Source organism: Diceros bicornis, chromosome 20 (assembly GCF_020826845.1).
Source record: "Diceros bicornis minor isolate mBicDic1 chromosome 20, mDicBic1.mat.cur, whole genome shotgun sequence".
Lineage (NCBI taxonomy): Eukaryota > Metazoa > Chordata > Mammalia > Perissodactyla > Rhinocerotidae > Diceros > Diceros bicornis.
In genome coordinates, this window is record NC_080759.1 from 8,361,837 (window position 1) to 8,380,192 (window position 18,356).

Sequence of the window (18,356 nt, forward strand, 5' to 3'; positions counted from 1 at the left end):
GTATTCTGTTATGAATACACCACAATTTATCCATTCTCTTGTTGATGAACATTTGGGTTGTTTCCAGTTTTGGGCTATCACAAATACATACATTCTTATACAAGTCTTTTTGTGGAGACACCTTTCCATTTCTCTTGGGTAAATACCCAGGAGTGGAATTGCTGAGTCACAGGGTAGATGTATGTTTAACTTTAAAAGAAATTGCCAAACAGTTCTCCCAAGTGGCTGCATCATTTTACACTCCCATTAGTACTGTGTGAGTTCTATTTGCTCCATATCCTCACCGCTTCACTGAATTGAGCACTTAAGATCTGTGTATTTTATTGTAATTTTATTTATTTATTTATTTATTTATTTATTCCCCCAAAGCCCCAGTAGCTAGTTGTATGTCATAGCTGCACATCCTTCTAGTTGCTGTATGTGGGACGCAGCCTCAGCATGGCCAGAGAAGCAGTGCGTCGGTGCGCGCACAGGAGCCGAACCTGGGTTGCCAGCAGCAGAGTGCGTCCACTTAACCGCTAAGCCACGGGACCGGCCCTGTGTATTTTATACACAGTATACCTCAATAAATAGAAAAGAAAAAAATGTAACAGAACACCATGTTTGTATATGCACAAAATATAATAACCATCTGTGAGCATCTGTGTCATAAACTGTGCTGTGGATAGAAGGAGCAAGACAAAAAAATTTGATAAAAAAATCCAATTTTACCATTTTAATGGTATTATATATTACTATTTACTAGAAAATTTTCCTTCTGTAAAATCACTCTAAAAATGAACATTAGTGGTTTTATAATTCATCTCAGTTTGGCATCTATATATACTCTCTTTGCATATTTAACTTGCATACAAATTAAGGCTATTAGAAATATTTGCCTTAAAATTTCTATTTTAAGACATCTAGGGACAGCCCTGGTGGCCTAGTGGTTAAGATCAGCACGCTCTGCTTCGGAGGGCCGGGTTTGGTTCCTGGGCGCAGACCTACCTACACCACTCATCTGTCAGTGACCATACTGTGGTGATGGCTCACATAAAAAGAGGAAGATTGGCAGCGGATGTTAGCTCAGGGTGAATCTTCCTCAGCAACAAACAAAAAACAACCAAAAACAAACAACCAAAAAAGACATCTAACATTGCTGATGGGAGGGTAAACTGTTACAATCTCTATGGAGTTCAATTTAGCAATATTTTTTAGATTTATAAATAAATGCCCTAAACCCTTTGATTCTAAAATTCTGCTTGTCGGAATTTAGTCTATTTATTTGCACATATGCAAAATGATGTTTTGTATAAACAAGGCTGTTCATGTTAGCCTTCAATAGTAGTTAGTCTAGAATAGCAAAAGATTGGAACCAACCTAAAAAAATCCATCAATAGGATTACTAAAGCAGCTAAGAAAAAGAATGAGGATGCTTGTTAATATTTCAAGCATAGAATAATTTCTAAGTGGAAAATAATACATACATGTATTTCCTTGTATATTCATAAAATATCTGGAAGAATATACTAGAAACTGACAAGTGTGGTAACTTCTAGAGAGGAAAGCTGTGTATTTGAGTGAGAGAGGTGGGAGGCTTTTTGCTATTTACTCTTGAATTTTGGACCATGTGACCATTAATTAGTAAAAACATGCATCTCTGCATTAATATAGTAGATATTTTAGGGGAGAATCATAATCTAAATTTAAAGTAAAACCAGAATCCTTTAGTTAGAGATATGTATATATAGCTTCATTATTCTTCTGCTTAGACAAGTTTAAAGTTTCATCAATTATTATGTAAAAGGCACAATAAATCTATATTATAAAAGATGTAAAGTTTATTCTAAGTGAAGATCATGAGCTCCCAAACTGGTGATTAGGGAAAACAATGGTTGGAGAGAAAAGGAAGGAGAGAGATTAATAGGTGTAGTAAACAACCACCACCACCCTTCTTGGGGCAAATAAACTGTTCAACAGGCTTCTGTTTGGGTATTGTTTTAAACTTATTTGTACATGTAACATCTAATTAATCTCTTAGGAAGCTGATTTAAATAGAAAAAAGAGATAAATTAATGAAAGCTACCTTTGAAGTCAGGTTTAAAATAATAACAATTCCTCAACTTTACTTAGCCCTTTTCAACTTTTGATTCATTTTCACATACATTATTCCTTTTGCTCCTCATAACCCCGTGAATTTGAGCAGTTTTTATTCTGATTTTATGTATGAGGGGAGAAAAAGATACCAAGAGAGGCTGATTTGCCTGAAGTCACATGGGTTTTTTTTTTTGGTGAGGAAGATTGGCCCTGAGCTAACATCTGTGCCCATCTTCCTCTGTTTTGTATGTGGGTTGCTGCCACAGTATGGCTTGATGAGCAGTGTGTAGGTCTGCGCCCGAGATCCAAACCTGCAAACCCCAAGCCACTGAAGCAGAGCACACGAACTTAACCACTATGCCACTGGGCTGGCCCCAGTCACATGGTTTAAATGAGCTGGAACCAGGACCCAGTTGCTCTCAATACTGGAGTCTTCCTACTTTCTACCTACATCCCCTTACCCTTCAGCCGCTGCCCTCTTTCTCACCTTGATAGCTCTCAATCACATTAATTTTTCTGCTATTTGTATGCCTCCCCCCACCCCAAAGCCCCACTAGATAGTTCTATGTCATAGTTGCACATCCTTCTAGTTGCTGTATGTGGGACGCGACCTCAGCATGGCTGGAGAAGCGGTGCGTCGGTGCACGCCCGGGATCTGAACCCGGGCCGCCAGCAGTGGAGCGCGCGCACTTAACCGCTAAGCCACAGGGCCGGCCCTTTTTTTTTTTTCCCCCAGTAATTTTATTTATTTATTTATATTTTCTCCCAAAGTCCCACGGGACCGCTAAGCCACGGGACTGGGCCTACATGCCTTCTAAGGGAAATAATTTTAATAATGGTATAATCTTTACTGTACCTATCTACTTAAAAAAACTTTTAATTTATAAAAATTGCATTAAAATATCAATATGCAATTATTTTCCCACCACTCAAAAATTTTAACATGTAGATTCTGGACCAGAAAATGTATAAACAGAAGACAAGGAATTCCAAAATAACTTATAACAAATTTCTAAAACCTCTCACACATTAAAGTTGGTAAGATAAAAATATGATTTACAATACATGTTTGCCATTATGGTATAGATAAGAAAATAGTACCCATACTAAAATTAATTCATCCTACTTATCAAAATTCCTAGTATAAGAATGAAAATATTCAGATGCTTATAAGTAGACAGGTATTCAAAAATTTCTTTTGAACAACATTCTTTGGTGTTCATAAAACTGCATATATTATTATATATCTATATATCATAGTCTTTTCAGACTACACAGTTTAATTTATTATTTATTTTTTCCTCCAAAGCCCCAGTAGACAGTTGTATGTCACAGGTGCACATCCTTCTAGTTGCTGTATGTGGGACGTGGCCTCAGCATGGCCAGAAAAGCGGTGCGTCGGTGTACGCCCAGGATCTGAACCTGGGCCACCAGCAGCAGAGCGTGCGCACTTAACCGCCAAGCCACGGGGCTGGCCCTACACCTTCAGTTTAAATTGGAAATGAAAAAGTATAAACTAGATATTACTATAGGAAGTACTTATAGGGTATTTTGATTTCATGGTGCCCAAGTGTTTATGGACAAGATTTACTTACTAAACTTTAAAATAACTACCTCTTCTTTGATATTTCTTATATATCTACATGTTCCAGAAATTAAAAAAAAAAAAAAAAGTTACATCTCTAGGAAGAAAATTCAACTTTGAGTTAACAGTTATTTATGATTCTCTCAACCGGCTGCTCCACAACACAGGGAGCTAAAAAATGAAAAGATGGAAAGCCTAGCATTGCTTGGATACCAGCTTGATATGCAACTTGAAATGCCTGATGCCTAACAACAAATAGAATATTCTACATTAGAGGAAGAAGACAAGTGATTGAGTAACATGCACACAACTTAGTATAAGTTCTTTACCCTAATAAAGTAATTATTCATTTGCAAATATTACCAAAAGTAAAAAAATTTATTTTACACAGTGGTTGGTTTTTGTAATACATCAAAAACTGTAATGTTATACTTCCCTACTCTCACTGCTTGTCTCATCTCAGTGGTTGAAGTTTCTCCCAAATAATTTAGTTTACATTTAAAGTGGCAATACAGCTTTTACTTAATGGATTTAAGTTATAATTAGAAACCAGTTTTATATACAGAAAATCCATAAATATAGAATTTTTATTCCTATTTTATCCTAGGGCTATGCAAAAAATTGACTAAAAATTTTTCAATTGGGTCTTTGTAATAAACATGTAAATACATTATTTACAACGGAGATACTTTCTGACAGATAGTAAACACACAGAAGTAATTTTGATCTTGACTAGAATCCATCATTATATGTTCATTTTTGAAGATGATATGATACATCATATTCACTCAAATTTTAAGATTCCTGTTATAATTCAAATAATTACTTTACTTGTACAATTAATGCTTCATTCTGTATTTAAATTTCCTTTAACAAAGATTCCTTGATCCAATAGTAAGAAGGTTTAAAATTTTTTTTCAAACATGGCAAAATGTTTCTGTACAATTATGTGCAATTTTCTTCTTTCTGGCAATATTATAAATACTGAGTCATTTAATCTTCATTGTTTCATACTCCAGGGGTAATTCTCGAGTCATCTCACATGATGTAAGTACCATCTCTGTAGTATTTCATGGACTCCATTTGTTTTGTCATAGCCAGAACATCATGGAATCCAGTACTTAGGCCAGACATATGTTGAAAGTATGCCTCTTTTTCCACTTGAATTGTTAAATTGTTTACTCCAGCATCTTTAAGTATTCCTGTAACCTGTTACAAAAATCCATACATTTTAATGCCTTTAGTGCATATGTCTTAAATGATTGATATCACATTTTTTTATAGCTACAGATAGTCAAAGGTAAATCCACAAAGTAATGTTTATTATTTAGTTGGTCAAACGTTAGATAGGATGTTTTAGAAGGCCAGTAAATTACTGACCTGACATTCAAAGTAGAAAAGGAAAACAGCTATTGTTTCCAATTTGGTATGCCTAGGATAGAGCTACAGGAACTATTTTGATCCTTATCTTCAACCATAGCATATACCCTGCCAATTGTATTGTTCTTATTATTAATTTAGGGCTATATTTATAATAACATTTCTGGATAATCTATTGGAAACTAAGGTGAATCATAAATGAATTTTTTTTACATAAACTTGTCCTGTAAATACTAAAACTTGATTTTATTTTAATCATTTTTGGATATAAAACAAATCTACATGTAAAAAATAAGTTACATTATCCTTGGACAGCTGAAAGATTGATATTTTTGAATAGTTAAATGACTATTGAGCTGTATAACTTATAATGTGTGCAATTTTATGCATGAATTACCTCAACTGAAATTACTTTAAAAACAAAAGATTTATTACCTGCTGTACTATTCGTTGTTCCAGCACATCGGATGTCACCTGTATGTGAATTGTTCCTGCCACAACACTGGCAGAATGACGCCAAAAATGAGGGTCTCGGTATGATATTAATCCTTCAATTTTCTGTATCTGTCAAATAAAGGAAGAGGTGATATAATGGACTTAAAGGCTAATTTACTTCACATAAAGCAATCTTTTTGGTTCAGGAATAGACCAAATCAGCTAAGAAGCTGATTAAGGAAAAAAAAAAAAAAAAGTAAGAAGGAGAGCCAAGAAGTGAGAAAGGAATAGGAGAGGGACAACTAGCTTCAAGTAAAGCTGCCCAAAATATTTCGACCTGGGAGAGATGCCAGGGAAGGAAGCTCTCAATAGGAAGTAAATGGGGGTTACAAGTACCTTTACACCCAACAGTTGCACACCTGTTTTCACCTATATATAAGAGGTACTTTGCCTATTCTAAACACTGGATATGCTCAATGAACTACACAGTTTCCTTACACTGATAAAAACACACTAGCATATTATTTGTTATACAGATCAAAAGATATCTTCCATGTTCAACAACAGAGGCCTGGGTAAATAAATTACAGACAACCCATACAGTGTAACATTACACTGTCATTAAAAACGTATTAGGAGTGACGTCAGCGTCATGGTGGAGTGAGTTTTCCCATGAACTCTTCCCCCGATAAGATACAACAAAAGGAACAGCCACAAAACAACGGAATCCCAGACAGTGATAAGCTAGATCGGAAAGATCCACGCTGCTGCACATCTGAGAGTGGAACGTGCTGGGCCCCTGGAGGAAGTGGGGAGAGGTGAGGAGAACTCCTCTCCCTCCCCATCAGATCAGCAATCCCGGTCTGCCTGGCTCCCAGAGATGGGGGAGGGGCGGCTCTCTGGGGGGAAACCGTAACTCTTCGCGGTCTCTCAGCCAGTGGGAAACTCGCACACAGAGGACTCAGAAGAGCCACAGGGCTACCATCAACATCTGAGCACCCCAGAGAGCGGATAACAAGGGGAAAACGAAGGGCAAATGAGAAGCCCCCCACCCCAGGGACCCAGAGGGCAAAAGAGAGAGACCTCCCCCTCCCCGCAAACCAGACCCTGCAGCTCAGCCAACCAGACCAGACCAACTGATTTGCGGCAGACCAGACCAAGCGATCCTACCGGCAGACCAGACCAAGCGATCCTACCCGCTTATCGCAGCGGAAAACACGGCAGAGGGCAGGGGGCTTAGATTACACAGCCCTTTACCACCACACAGTGGCGGCAGGTGGAAATTGGAAACAGAGATTTCCAGGATGAGGAAAAACAAAGCCAACACAGGAACCATAATGCAAAGTACATGAAATCACCAGACCAGAAGGAAAATGACAAGCACTCAGAAACCAACCCTGAAGACAAAGAAATTCATAATCTAAACGACAGAGATTTCAAAATAGCTACCATAAAAACACTCAACGAAATACGAGACAACACAGACAATTCAATGAGATTAGGAGTTTCTTCACAAAAGAGATTGAAATCATAAAGAAAAACCAATCAGTGCTGATGGAGATGAAGAACACAATGGAGGAGATAAAGGAGAATCTGGAATCTTTAAAGAACAGAGCTGACAATATGGAGGAAACAATTAACATTTTTTTTTTAATTTTTATTTATTTATTTTCCCCCCAAAGCCCCAGTAGATACTTGTATGTCATAGTTGCACATCCTTCTAGCTGCTGTATGTGGGACACAGCCTCAGCATGGCCGGAGTAGCAGTGCATTGGTGCGCTCCCGGGATCCGAGCCCGGGCCGCCAGTAGTGGAGTGCCAGCACTTAACCGCTAAGCCACGGGGCCGGCCCAAGAATTAGCATTTTAGAGGATAGGAATACAGATATGCTCCAGATGGAAGAAGAGAGAGAACTAAGACTAAAAAGAAATGAAGAAAGTCTCCGAGAAATATCTGACTCTATTAGGAAATGTAACATAAGAATTATAGGTATTCCTTCGGGAGAAGAGAGGGAAAGAGGAACAGAGAGCCTACTCAAGGAAATAATAGCTGAGAACTTTCCAAATCTGGGGAAGGAGCAGGAAATACCAGTAAGTGAAGCCAATACATCACCTAAACACATCAACAGGCAAAGGCCCACTCCAGGACCTATAGCAGTAAGGCTGGCCAAAGTCAATGACAAAGAAACAATATTAAGGGCAGCTAGACAAAAACAAAAAATAATGTACAAAGAACTCTCATCAGGCTCTCAGTGGATTTCTCAACAGAAACTTTACAGGTTAGGAGAGACTGGAATGATATATTCAAAATACTGAAAGACAAAAACTTTCAGCCAAGAATACTCTATAAAGCAAAAATTTCCTTCAAATATGACGGAGAAATAGTAACTCTCCCAGATAAACAAAAGCTAAGGGTGTTTATGGCCACGAGACCCCCACTACAAGAAATACTCAAGAAGGCCCTCAGGCCTGAAAAAAAGAAGAGAAAGGGAATACAAAGCTTGGAGCAAGGAGAAAAATAGGTAGATAAACTCAGAAAAATAGTAGATCTTTACTGGAATAGGTTAGCAACCACTTAAATAGTAAAATCAAAGATCAAAGGAAGGAATTCACCAAAAATAAATTTAACCTCATCACTGTAAACACATAGCCACAACACAAGATAGAATAAGGTATAACAAGAACGACTTAGAAGGGGAAGAGGAAAGTGATTGAAATGACTTAGTATAAGGAAATAGGAGGCCATCAGATAATGGACTATCTCATACACAAGATTTTTTACACAAACCTCAAGGTAACCACTAAACAAATAATCAAAACAAAACCACACAGGATAAACAAAAAGAAAACTAGAAGAGTCATAAGACAGAACAACCAAACTGAATTGGCAGTCTGAAACAAATGGGACAAGAAACAAGGAAACGCAAAAGAACCAGAAAATAAGTGACAAAACAGCAACGTTAAGCCCTCATATATCAATAATGACCCTAAATGTAAACGGATTGAAGTCTCCAATCAAAAGATACAGAGTGGCAGGATGGATTAAAAAGGAAGACCCAACAATATGCTGCCTCCAGGAAACACATCTCAGCACTAAAGACAAGCACAGGCTCAGAATGAAAGGATGGAAGACAATACTCCAAGATAATGGCAAACAAAAGAAAGCAAGTATTGCCATACTCATATGAGACAAAGTAGACATCAAGATAAAACAGGTTAAGAAAGACAAAGAAGGGAAATATATAATGATAAAACGGACACTCCACCAAGAAGACATATCACTTATAAATATATATGCACCCAACACAGGAGCACCAATGTACATAAAGCAACTATTAACAAACCTAAAAGGAGACATTAACAACAACACAATAACAGTAGGGGATCTTAATACCCCACTTATATCAATGGATAGATCATCCGGACAAAAAGTCAATAAAGAAATAGTAGACTTAAATGAAAAACTGGACGAGATGGACCTAGTAGACATATACAGAGCACTCCATCCAAAAACAGCTGACTATACATTCTTTGCAAGCGCACATGGAACATTCTCAAGGACAGACCATATGTTGGGAAACAAAGCAAGCCTCAATAAATTTAAGAAGACTGAAATCATAACAAGCATCTTTTCAGACCACAAGGCTATGAAACTGGAAATGAACCATGAAAAAAAAACTGGGAGTGACAAAAATGTGGAGATTAAACAACACGCTACTGAACAACCAATGGATCATTGATGAAATTAAAGGAGAAATCAGAAAGTATCTGGAAACAAACGAAAATGAAAATATGCCATACCAAACCATATGGGATGCAGCAAAAGCGGTCCTGAGAGGGAAACTCAGAGCAATACAAGCCCACCTTAACAAACAAGAAAAAGCCCAAATAAGCAACCTTAAATTACACCTAACAGAACTAGAAAAAGAAGAACAAACAAAGCCCAAAGTCAGCAGAAGGAGAGAAATAATAAAAATCAGAGCAGAAATAAATGAAATTGAGACCAAAAAAACAGTAGAAAGGATTAATGAAACAAAGAGTTGGTTCTTTGAGAACATAAACAAAATCAACAAACCCTTAGACAGACTTACTAAGAAAAAAAGAGAAAAGGCCCAAGTAAATAAAATTAGCAATGAAAGAGGAGAAATTACAACAGATATCACGGAAATACAGAGGATTATAAGAGAATACTATGAGAAATTATATGCCAACAAATTGGACAATCTAGAAGAAATGGATAAATTCTTAGACTCATACAACTTCCCAAAACTGAACCAAGAAGAAATGGAGAATCTGAATAGACCAATCACAAGTAAAGAGATTGAAATAGTAATCAAAAACCTCCCAAAAAATATAAGTCCAGGACCAGAAGGCTTCTCAGGTGAATTTTACCAAACATTCAAAGAAGATTTAATACCCATCCTTCTCAAACTATTCCAAAAAATAGAGGAAGATGGAGCACTTCCTAAATCATTCTACGAGGCCAACAGCACCCTGATACCAAAGCCAGACAAAGACAATACAAAGAAAGAAAATTACAGGGCAATATCGCTGATGAACATAGATGCAAAAACCATCAACAAAATATTGGCAAACCGAATACAGCAACACATTAAAAAGATCATACACCATGATCAAGTGGGACTTATACCAGGGACACAGGGATGGTTCAACATCCGCAAATCAATCAACGTGATACATCACATCAACAAAACAAAGAATAAAAACCACATGCTCATCTCAATAGACGCAGAGAAGGCATTTGACAAGATACAACATCCATTTACGATAAAAACTCTCAACAAAATGGGAATAGAAGGAAAGTACCTCAACATAATAAAGGGTATTTATGACAAACCCACAGCCAACGTCATACTCAATGGGGAAAGACTGAAAGCCATTCCTCTGAGAACAGGAACGAGGCAGGGCTGCCCACTCTCACCACTCCTGTTCAACATAGTACTGGAGGTTTTGGCCAGAGCAATTAGGCAAGAAAAAGGAATAAAAGGAATCCAAATAGGTAACGAAGAAGTGAAACTCTCAGTATTTGCAGATGACATGATTTTATATATAGAAAACCCTAAAGAATCCATTGGAAAACTATTAGAAATAATCAACAACTACAGCAAAGTTGCAGGGTACAAAATCAATCCACAAAAATCAGTTGCATTTCTGTATGCTAACAATGAACTAATAGAAAGAGAACTCAAAAAGATAATACCATTTACAAATGCATCAAAAAGAATAAAATACCTAGAAATAAATCTTACCAAGGAGGTGAATGACCTATACAATGAGAACTACAAGACATTATTGAAAGAAATTGATGATGACATAAAGAAATGGAAAGATATCCCATGCATGTGGATTAGAAGAATAAACATAGTTAAAATGTCTATATTACCTAAAGCAATCTACAGATTCAATGCAATCCCAATCAGAATTCCAATGACATTCTTCACAGAAATAGAAAAAAGAATACTAAAATTTATATGGGGCAACAAAAGACCCCGAATAGCTAAAGCAATCCTAAGAAAAAAGAACAAAGCAGGAGGCATCACAATCCCTGACTTCAAAACATACTACAAAGCAATAGTAATCAAAACAGCATGGTACTGGTACAAAAACAGACACACAGATCAATGGAACAGAATTGAAAGCCCAGAAATAAAACCACACATATACGGACAGCTAATTTTCGACAAAGGTGCTAGGAACATACAATGGAGAAAGGAAAGTCTCTTCAATAAATGGTGTTGGGAAAACTGGACAGCCACATGCAAAAGAATGAAAGTGGACCATCTGCTATCGCCACTCACAAAAATTAACTCAAAATGGATCAAAGACCTGAAGGTGAGACCTCAAACTATAAAATTCATAGAAGAAAATATAGGCAACACACTATTTGACATTGGTCATAAAGGAATCTTTTCGGATGACATGCGTACCCACACTAGGGAAACTAAAGAAAAAATAAACAAGTGGGACTTTATCAGACTAAAGAGCTTCTATAAGACAAACGAAACCAGAATCAAGATGAACAGAAAACCCACCAGCTGGGAGAGTATTTGCAAAACATACATCTGACAAGGGGTTGATCTCCATAATATATAAAGAACTCACACAACTGAACAACAAAAAAACAACCCGATCAAAAAATGCGCAGAGGAAATGAACAGACACTTCTCCAAAGAAGATATACAGATGGCCAATAGGCACACGAAAAGATGTTCACCATCACTAATCATCAGGGAAATGCAAATCAAAACAACACTAAGATATCACCTCACGCCCGTTAGAATGGCTATAATCACCAAGACAAAAAACAAGTGTTGGAGAGGATGTGGAGAAACAGGAACCCTCATACACAGCTGGTGGGAAGGCAAACTGGTGCAGCCTCTATGGAAAACGGTATGGAGATTCCTCAAAGAATTAAAAATAGAGATGCCCTATGACCCAGCCATCCCACTACTGGGAATCTATCCAACGAACCTGAAATCAACAATCCAAAGAGGCTTATGTACCGCTATGTTCATTGCAGCATTATTCACCATAGCCAAGAAGTGGAAGCAACCTAAGTGTCCCTCGACTGACAACTGGATTAAGAAAATGTGGTATACATATACAATGGAATACTACTCAGCTATAAAAAAAGACAAAATCGTCCCATTTGCAACAACATGGATGGGCCTGGAGGGTATTATGTTAAGTGAAATAAGCCAGAAAGAGAAAGACAAACACTGTATGATCTCACTCATATGTGGAATATAAACCAACACATGGACAGAGAAAACTGTATTGTAGTTACCAGGGGCAGTGGGGGTGGGGGGTGGGCACAAGGGGTGAAGGGAGTCATATATGGGGTGATGGACAAACAAAAATGTACAACCCCAAATTTCACAATGTTAAAAACTATTAAAACATCAATTAAAAAAATGTATTAGAATATTTATCAACATGACATAATTAAGTGGGGAAAGATTTACAAAAGTTTTTTGCCATTTTTATCTTCAAAATATTTTTATACAGAAAAACAACTTTAAAAGTGCGTCTTTCCAGGTGGTGGAATTACATGCGATTTTTTTCCCCATTTTTGTTTTCTGTAATGGCCATGTATTATTTTTGAAATAAAAAACTTTTTTTTTAGTAGGATGTACTATTCACTAATTACGAGAAAGTGAGAAAATTTTACTCATTTTATTTATCAAAACAGTGGGTTAAGATGCTATACCTTAAATACACAAGATGCCAACTTTTCATCAGCAGACCCTAATTACTTGAATATATGGCAAAACACAAGCTGAAAAACATTCTATTTTCTATTTGTTTTTTTCTGTGAATTGCCTGTTTATATAATCAGTCAATTTTTCTACAAGACTGCTTTTTTCTTGATTTAAATGATTATGGATAGTAGCCTTTGCCTATTTACCTATGCTGCAAATATTTTCTCCTCCTCTGCCTTTTATACTTCATACTTGTTAATGGAATCTTTTGCCAATGGACAATTTTCGGTTAGTCCAATCTGCATATTTCTTTTTCCTCCCTTTCTGGCTTCTGGTTTCACTTCAACCTTATTAAAAAGACTTTCCCTACCTCTGTGACTCTAAAAATATTATTCTACTTTATTTTAGCAGTTTTATAATTGGTCATTTACATATTTAATCCAGTGGAAATATATTTTTATATGGTATGGTATAGAGATACAGCTTTTCTTTTTCATCAAGTGGAAATGTTCATTAGGTCAACCCTTTCTCCCCACTGATGTGAAATGCTATCTCTGCTAAATGCTGAATTCCATAAGTTCCTGGGTCTGTTTCTGGACAACCTATTTTTTCTGAAATTTATTTATGTGTTTATTCTTGTCCAAGGACAAAACTATTAGTTTTGTTAGTTCGTTCTGTAACTTTATAATCACAAAATAGGATCTTATTAATTAGTTAAATTTATGTACTTTTTTTGTTTATTCTCAAGCATTAAGTCCTCCAAATAAGCTTCCAAGTAATACTGGATTAGCTATCCTCTCCCAAAACAAAAACAAACAAAACAAAAAAATTGCAATGAGAGGTAACTGCATTGAGATTTAAATGAAAGAGAAGCAATATCTTCACAATACAGTTTCCCATCCAAGAGAATATCTCTATTTATTGTCCCTATTTTATGTCCTTTAATTAAAACTGTATTTTCTTCATTCATATCTTTCACATTTCTTATTAGGTCAACTTATAATTTCAAATACTATTTTAAAAGGAAAAAAATAGTGAATTACACACAATACCTTTTCTAAAGCAATATGTAGTTCTTTTTCATATTCTGGTGGCAGTCTCAGAAGTAGAACCTGACAGGCATCTTTAATCAGTGGAACAACACTGAGAAATATTAATACAGCAATAAAAAGAGAACAGAGGGGATCAGCAATGAACCATCCAAACTGCTCTATAAGAATTGTGGATACAATCACACCAATACTGCCAAGTGTGTCTGCCAAAACATGTAGAAATACACCTAAAAATAAAATATATAAAAACATTAAAAATTAAAGCACATCTAATTTAGTTCTTTTATCCATTCTACAAATATTACTGGGTAGCTACTATGCACCTGGCACTCTGCTTGGGGCTGGTACTTCAAAACGCCCTCAAGGAATTCATAGCATAGTGGTAAAAAGGTAAGGATGTGGGCAACTATAACAGTGTGGTGAGTTTCATGATGGTGTGGTTTGTCTGGGAAGGTTTCCTAGAAATCATACATGAGCCAAGTTTTGACATTACCCAAATTACTTATATTAAACCATCAGAATAAATAATTCAATGTAATAAGTGATAAAATATTTCCCCCATATATACATATTTCTTTCTGGTGAGGAAGATTGTCCTTGAGCTAACATCTGCGCCAATCCTCCTCTATTTTGTACGTGGGACGCTGCCACAGCATGGCTTGATGAGTGGTGAGAAGGTCTGCGCCCAGGATCCGAACCTGCGAACCCCAGGCCGCCAAAGTGCAGCGGGCGAACTTAATCACTAAGCCACTGGGCTGGCCCCATTCCCTCATATTTTTTTACAGTACAATAAAAATTTCCTGGTTCTTTTGTAGTCAAAGTTCATAATGGCACACTCAGGGTTTCCCTTCCAAGTAATATTTATGCAACCATCACTATGAAAAGGACTCTGCAATTACCATAATCTATTTAAAAACTAACATTTATGAACAAACATAAGCATTTAGTACAGCAGATGACTTCAGACCTTTTTTTAGCCACAGATTGCTTTTCAAAAATAAAACTGTACCAGAAGCCCAATATTTAATACAAACTATAAATTCAAACACAGTTGAAAGGTAGGACAATATTTGACAAGGACTCACCCCTCATGTTAGCATTCATGCCTCTGCCAGCAGATCCGTGGCTGTGACCATGCCCATGGTCACTGTGTCCATGCATATGGTGTGAATGGCTATGATCAGATGAGTGACAGCTTCCTTGAGAAGCTCCATGGGTATGGTTATGGGCATGGCTAAAGGCACAGATACCAATAAGGTTTACTATCAGCCCTCCAACTGAAACTGGCTAGCAAAAGGGAGAAAAAAAAACCTTTAAATTTGTAATTTAAAAAATAAATTTGTTATTTAAAAGTTACTATATAGCTATATATATTTTTCTGTTTACAGTTTTGAAAGTATTCATAGTAAAATCTAAGTTCAGTAGGTAAATCCAAAATTTAAAAAGTGTGAATTTTAGAATATTTTAGAAGAAACATTTTAACTTTCAAATACCAAAGGGGTTAACAAGTAGAGGGATTTGGACTTACTTTAATTAAGTGATTAAGAATAATATGTGCTTGGTTCATGGCTTATGAATAAATAAATGATGCTAAAGTTTTGTTTTATTTATTAAATAAAGACTTTGAAAGTACTGCTTACTAAAACAAGTATACACTGTACCTGAAATCTCATTTATCTTACTAGGTGAATTTCAACAGTTTGTAAGGCAATGATCATAATTTACTAACTAGTGGATTCCAAATAAATAGTCTTATTGTGTCTTAAAAAAAATATCCCAAAGTAGAAAAAGTACAATAGAAAAGCAAACATATAATACTAATCTTTCATTTTTTTTTAACAAAGAGAATGGAATTATCTTGATTTAATGGTGCCACAATAACCCCCCAGAGGATAAACAAAGTTATTTACCCTTGATTATCCTCTCTTACAAAATAATTTTGAATAGTTCAGGGTGTTATTTAATTTACATACATCTACAATTTCTCCTTTAGAGAAATCGATTTGTTTTATAAAAAGAACATATAACAATAAGGAGGGGGGACCGGCCCCGTGGCTTAGCAGTTAAGTGCACGCACTCTGCTACTGGCGGCCCGGGTTCGGATCCCGGGCGCACACTGAAGCACTGCTTGTCCAGCCATGCTGGGGCACCCTCCCACGTGCAGCAACTAGAAGGATGTGCAACTATGACATACAACTATCTACCGGGGCTTTGGGGGAAAAAAGGAGGAGGATTGGCAATAGATGTTAACTCAGAGCCGGTCTTCCTCAGCAAAAAGAGGAGGATTGGCATGGATGTTAGCTCAGGGCTGATCTTCCTCACAAAAAAAAAAAAAATAAATGAGGAGGACAGATAATTTTAATTAATTTTCAAAGGCAGTGAGAGAAGAGATTTACTTTAGTAAACATGTATGGAGCTTATTTACTTCTTCCTGTGACTCACACCATTAGTCTGTCAGATTTTAAAATTTCAGTTAGCTGTATGAGCTTGAAGATGGTTAATGAATTTTGAATGAAATCAAATACTGCTTACAGAGACCCCCACCACCTCATAAATACTCCTTCTCCTCCACTGAGAAATACTTTATATATTTCATCAGAAAAAAATAAAATAATGTAGAAAGTACAGGCCCCCTATAATTCTACGCCCAAGAGTTAGTCACTCCTAAGAGAATGGTGTATTTTCTATGCACATACTAACATACATACATATACAACTTTTTAAAACAATAATAGGATCATATTATAATACTGTTTTGTAAATTGTTTTCCTTAGTACATCTTATAAATATTTTTTATGCCAGCATATGTATATATACGTCATTCTTTTTATTTTATTTATTTTGTTTGTGAGGAAGATTAGTGCTGAGCTAACATCTGATGCTAATCCTCCTCTTTTTTTCTGAGAAGATTGGCCCTGGGCTAACATCCATGCCCATCTTCCTCTACTTTATATGGCACGCCCCCACAGCATGGCTTGACAAGTGGTACGTTGGTGCGCGCCCAGGATCCAAACCTGTGAACACCTGGGCCGCTGAAGCTGAGTGGGCGCACTTAACAGTTATGCCACGGGGCCGGCCCCTATACCTCATTCTTTTTAATAGCTGCATAGTATTCTATTATAGGAATGACAAATTTATTTAACTAGTCCTTTCATTGGTGAACACTGGGGTTTGTTTTTTTTCTCTTACCATTATAAACAAAGCACCTTTACAAACCTGTGCAAATATTTCTGTAATAAATATTAAAACTCAAAGGATATGAACATTTAAAATTCAAAATGTATTTCCAAACTGTAATCCAGAAACACTTTACTAATACAGGCTTCCACCAACAAGACTCATAACTGCTTTTATTCATTCAACAATTAATTGCTGATTTCCTACTACAAGCCAGGTGCTACAACTTAAGAGTTGATACACAATTCTGGTCCTGAAGACACTTCACTTACATCTTTAACTGTGAAAGAATGACAAACTAAACAACAGTTATAACTCAGTGTTGCTAAAAGAAGAATGCAGAAGATACGATGGGAATATTGCGAAAGGGAAATCTAACCAACTTGGAGGAGGGAGGAGGGGGATTAAGGGCAAATACCCGAGCAGAGGGGCAAAGTCTTGAGGAAGGCTGAAGGGCACAGGTGAGGGAAGGGCATGCCAACTACAAGAAACGGCACATGGAAAGGTTCAGAGGTATAGGGAGAACATCAAAAGTTGATATAGAAATAATATTATCTATAGAATAAAGCCTTTAAAATTATATTTTTCTGATTCTCTAACATTTTGCCAATTTCCTCAGGTATTTAAAAACACCTCTTCAAACAAAAACATTTAATAAGTTAGAAAGAAATCTGTATGTTTTACAATGTCATCTAATATTTTGACTACTAAAATATTAGAGAAAAGGATTAATTAATTTCTGAGAGTCAGCAGTGTAAATGTAAATACCAAGATAGGAAGTTATGTTGATTTAAATAAAAAATAAAACAAAACCTTCCTAGATCAATAATTACAAATAGTTAAACTTTAGCATGGAAAAAGCTGTATGAGTACAAGAAATTCAAATAGGAAAATAAAAAGACTTACTGTTAACATGTGAGTGTCTAATTCCGGAGGATCAATTAATCTAGCTACTGACTCCATAAACACAAAAAAAGCTATTACCATTAGAAAAAGTCCATTAATAAATCCAGAGAGAATTTCTATTCGGCCATACCTAAAAATGTAGAATATATTTTTAGAAAAAGAAAATGACAAGTATTATTAAAGTATAAAGATTATGTTACAAATGAGGAAACAAGATCAGATTTTCGACTATATAAATAGTAAGATTAGAAGATTACCAAGATTTTAAACGTCAGACTAATGCTGGAAGATTCCGTACATATATCTGTTTGGTGAAATTTTATATATTTATCGAAGTTCTTCTTCAATGTTTCCTCTTACACAAAGTCTTTCCTAATTTCCTAGCAAGAAGTTATTTCTCTATCCTTTAAGCTCTTGATATGTTCTGTATTTCTGTGACAGCACATAGATTCTGCTTTGTACCAAAATTATTTGTATTTTTGGCTCAGCCATCTTTCAAAATATAAACAGTTGAAAATAAGAG

The 18,356-nt window shown here is 36.1% G+C and overlaps 1 protein-coding gene across 1 annotated transcript in view; it reads right to left on the bottom strand.

Moving 5' to 3' along the window:
- Positions 1 to 3,132: 3,132 nt before the first annotated feature.
- SLC30A5 (solute carrier family 30 member 5) overlaps positions 3,133 to 18,356 on the bottom strand; it is a 35,726-nt gene continuing 20,502 nt past the window's right edge. Inside the window, exons 12-16 of the mRNA XM_058563931.1 lie at positions 17,834 to 17,963; positions 14,835 to 15,036; positions 13,750 to 13,976; positions 5,477 to 5,605; positions 3,133 to 4,870 (exon numbers count right to left, since the gene is read on the bottom strand). Of these exons, the coding sequence (XP_058419914.1) occupies positions 4,700 to 4,870; positions 5,477 to 5,605; positions 13,750 to 13,976; positions 14,835 to 15,036; positions 17,834 to 17,963 (859 nt within the window). The 3' untranslated portion in view covers positions 3,133 to 4,699. The remainder of the gene's footprint in view (positions 4,871 to 5,476; positions 5,606 to 13,749; positions 13,977 to 14,834; positions 15,037 to 17,833; positions 17,964 to 18,356) is intronic.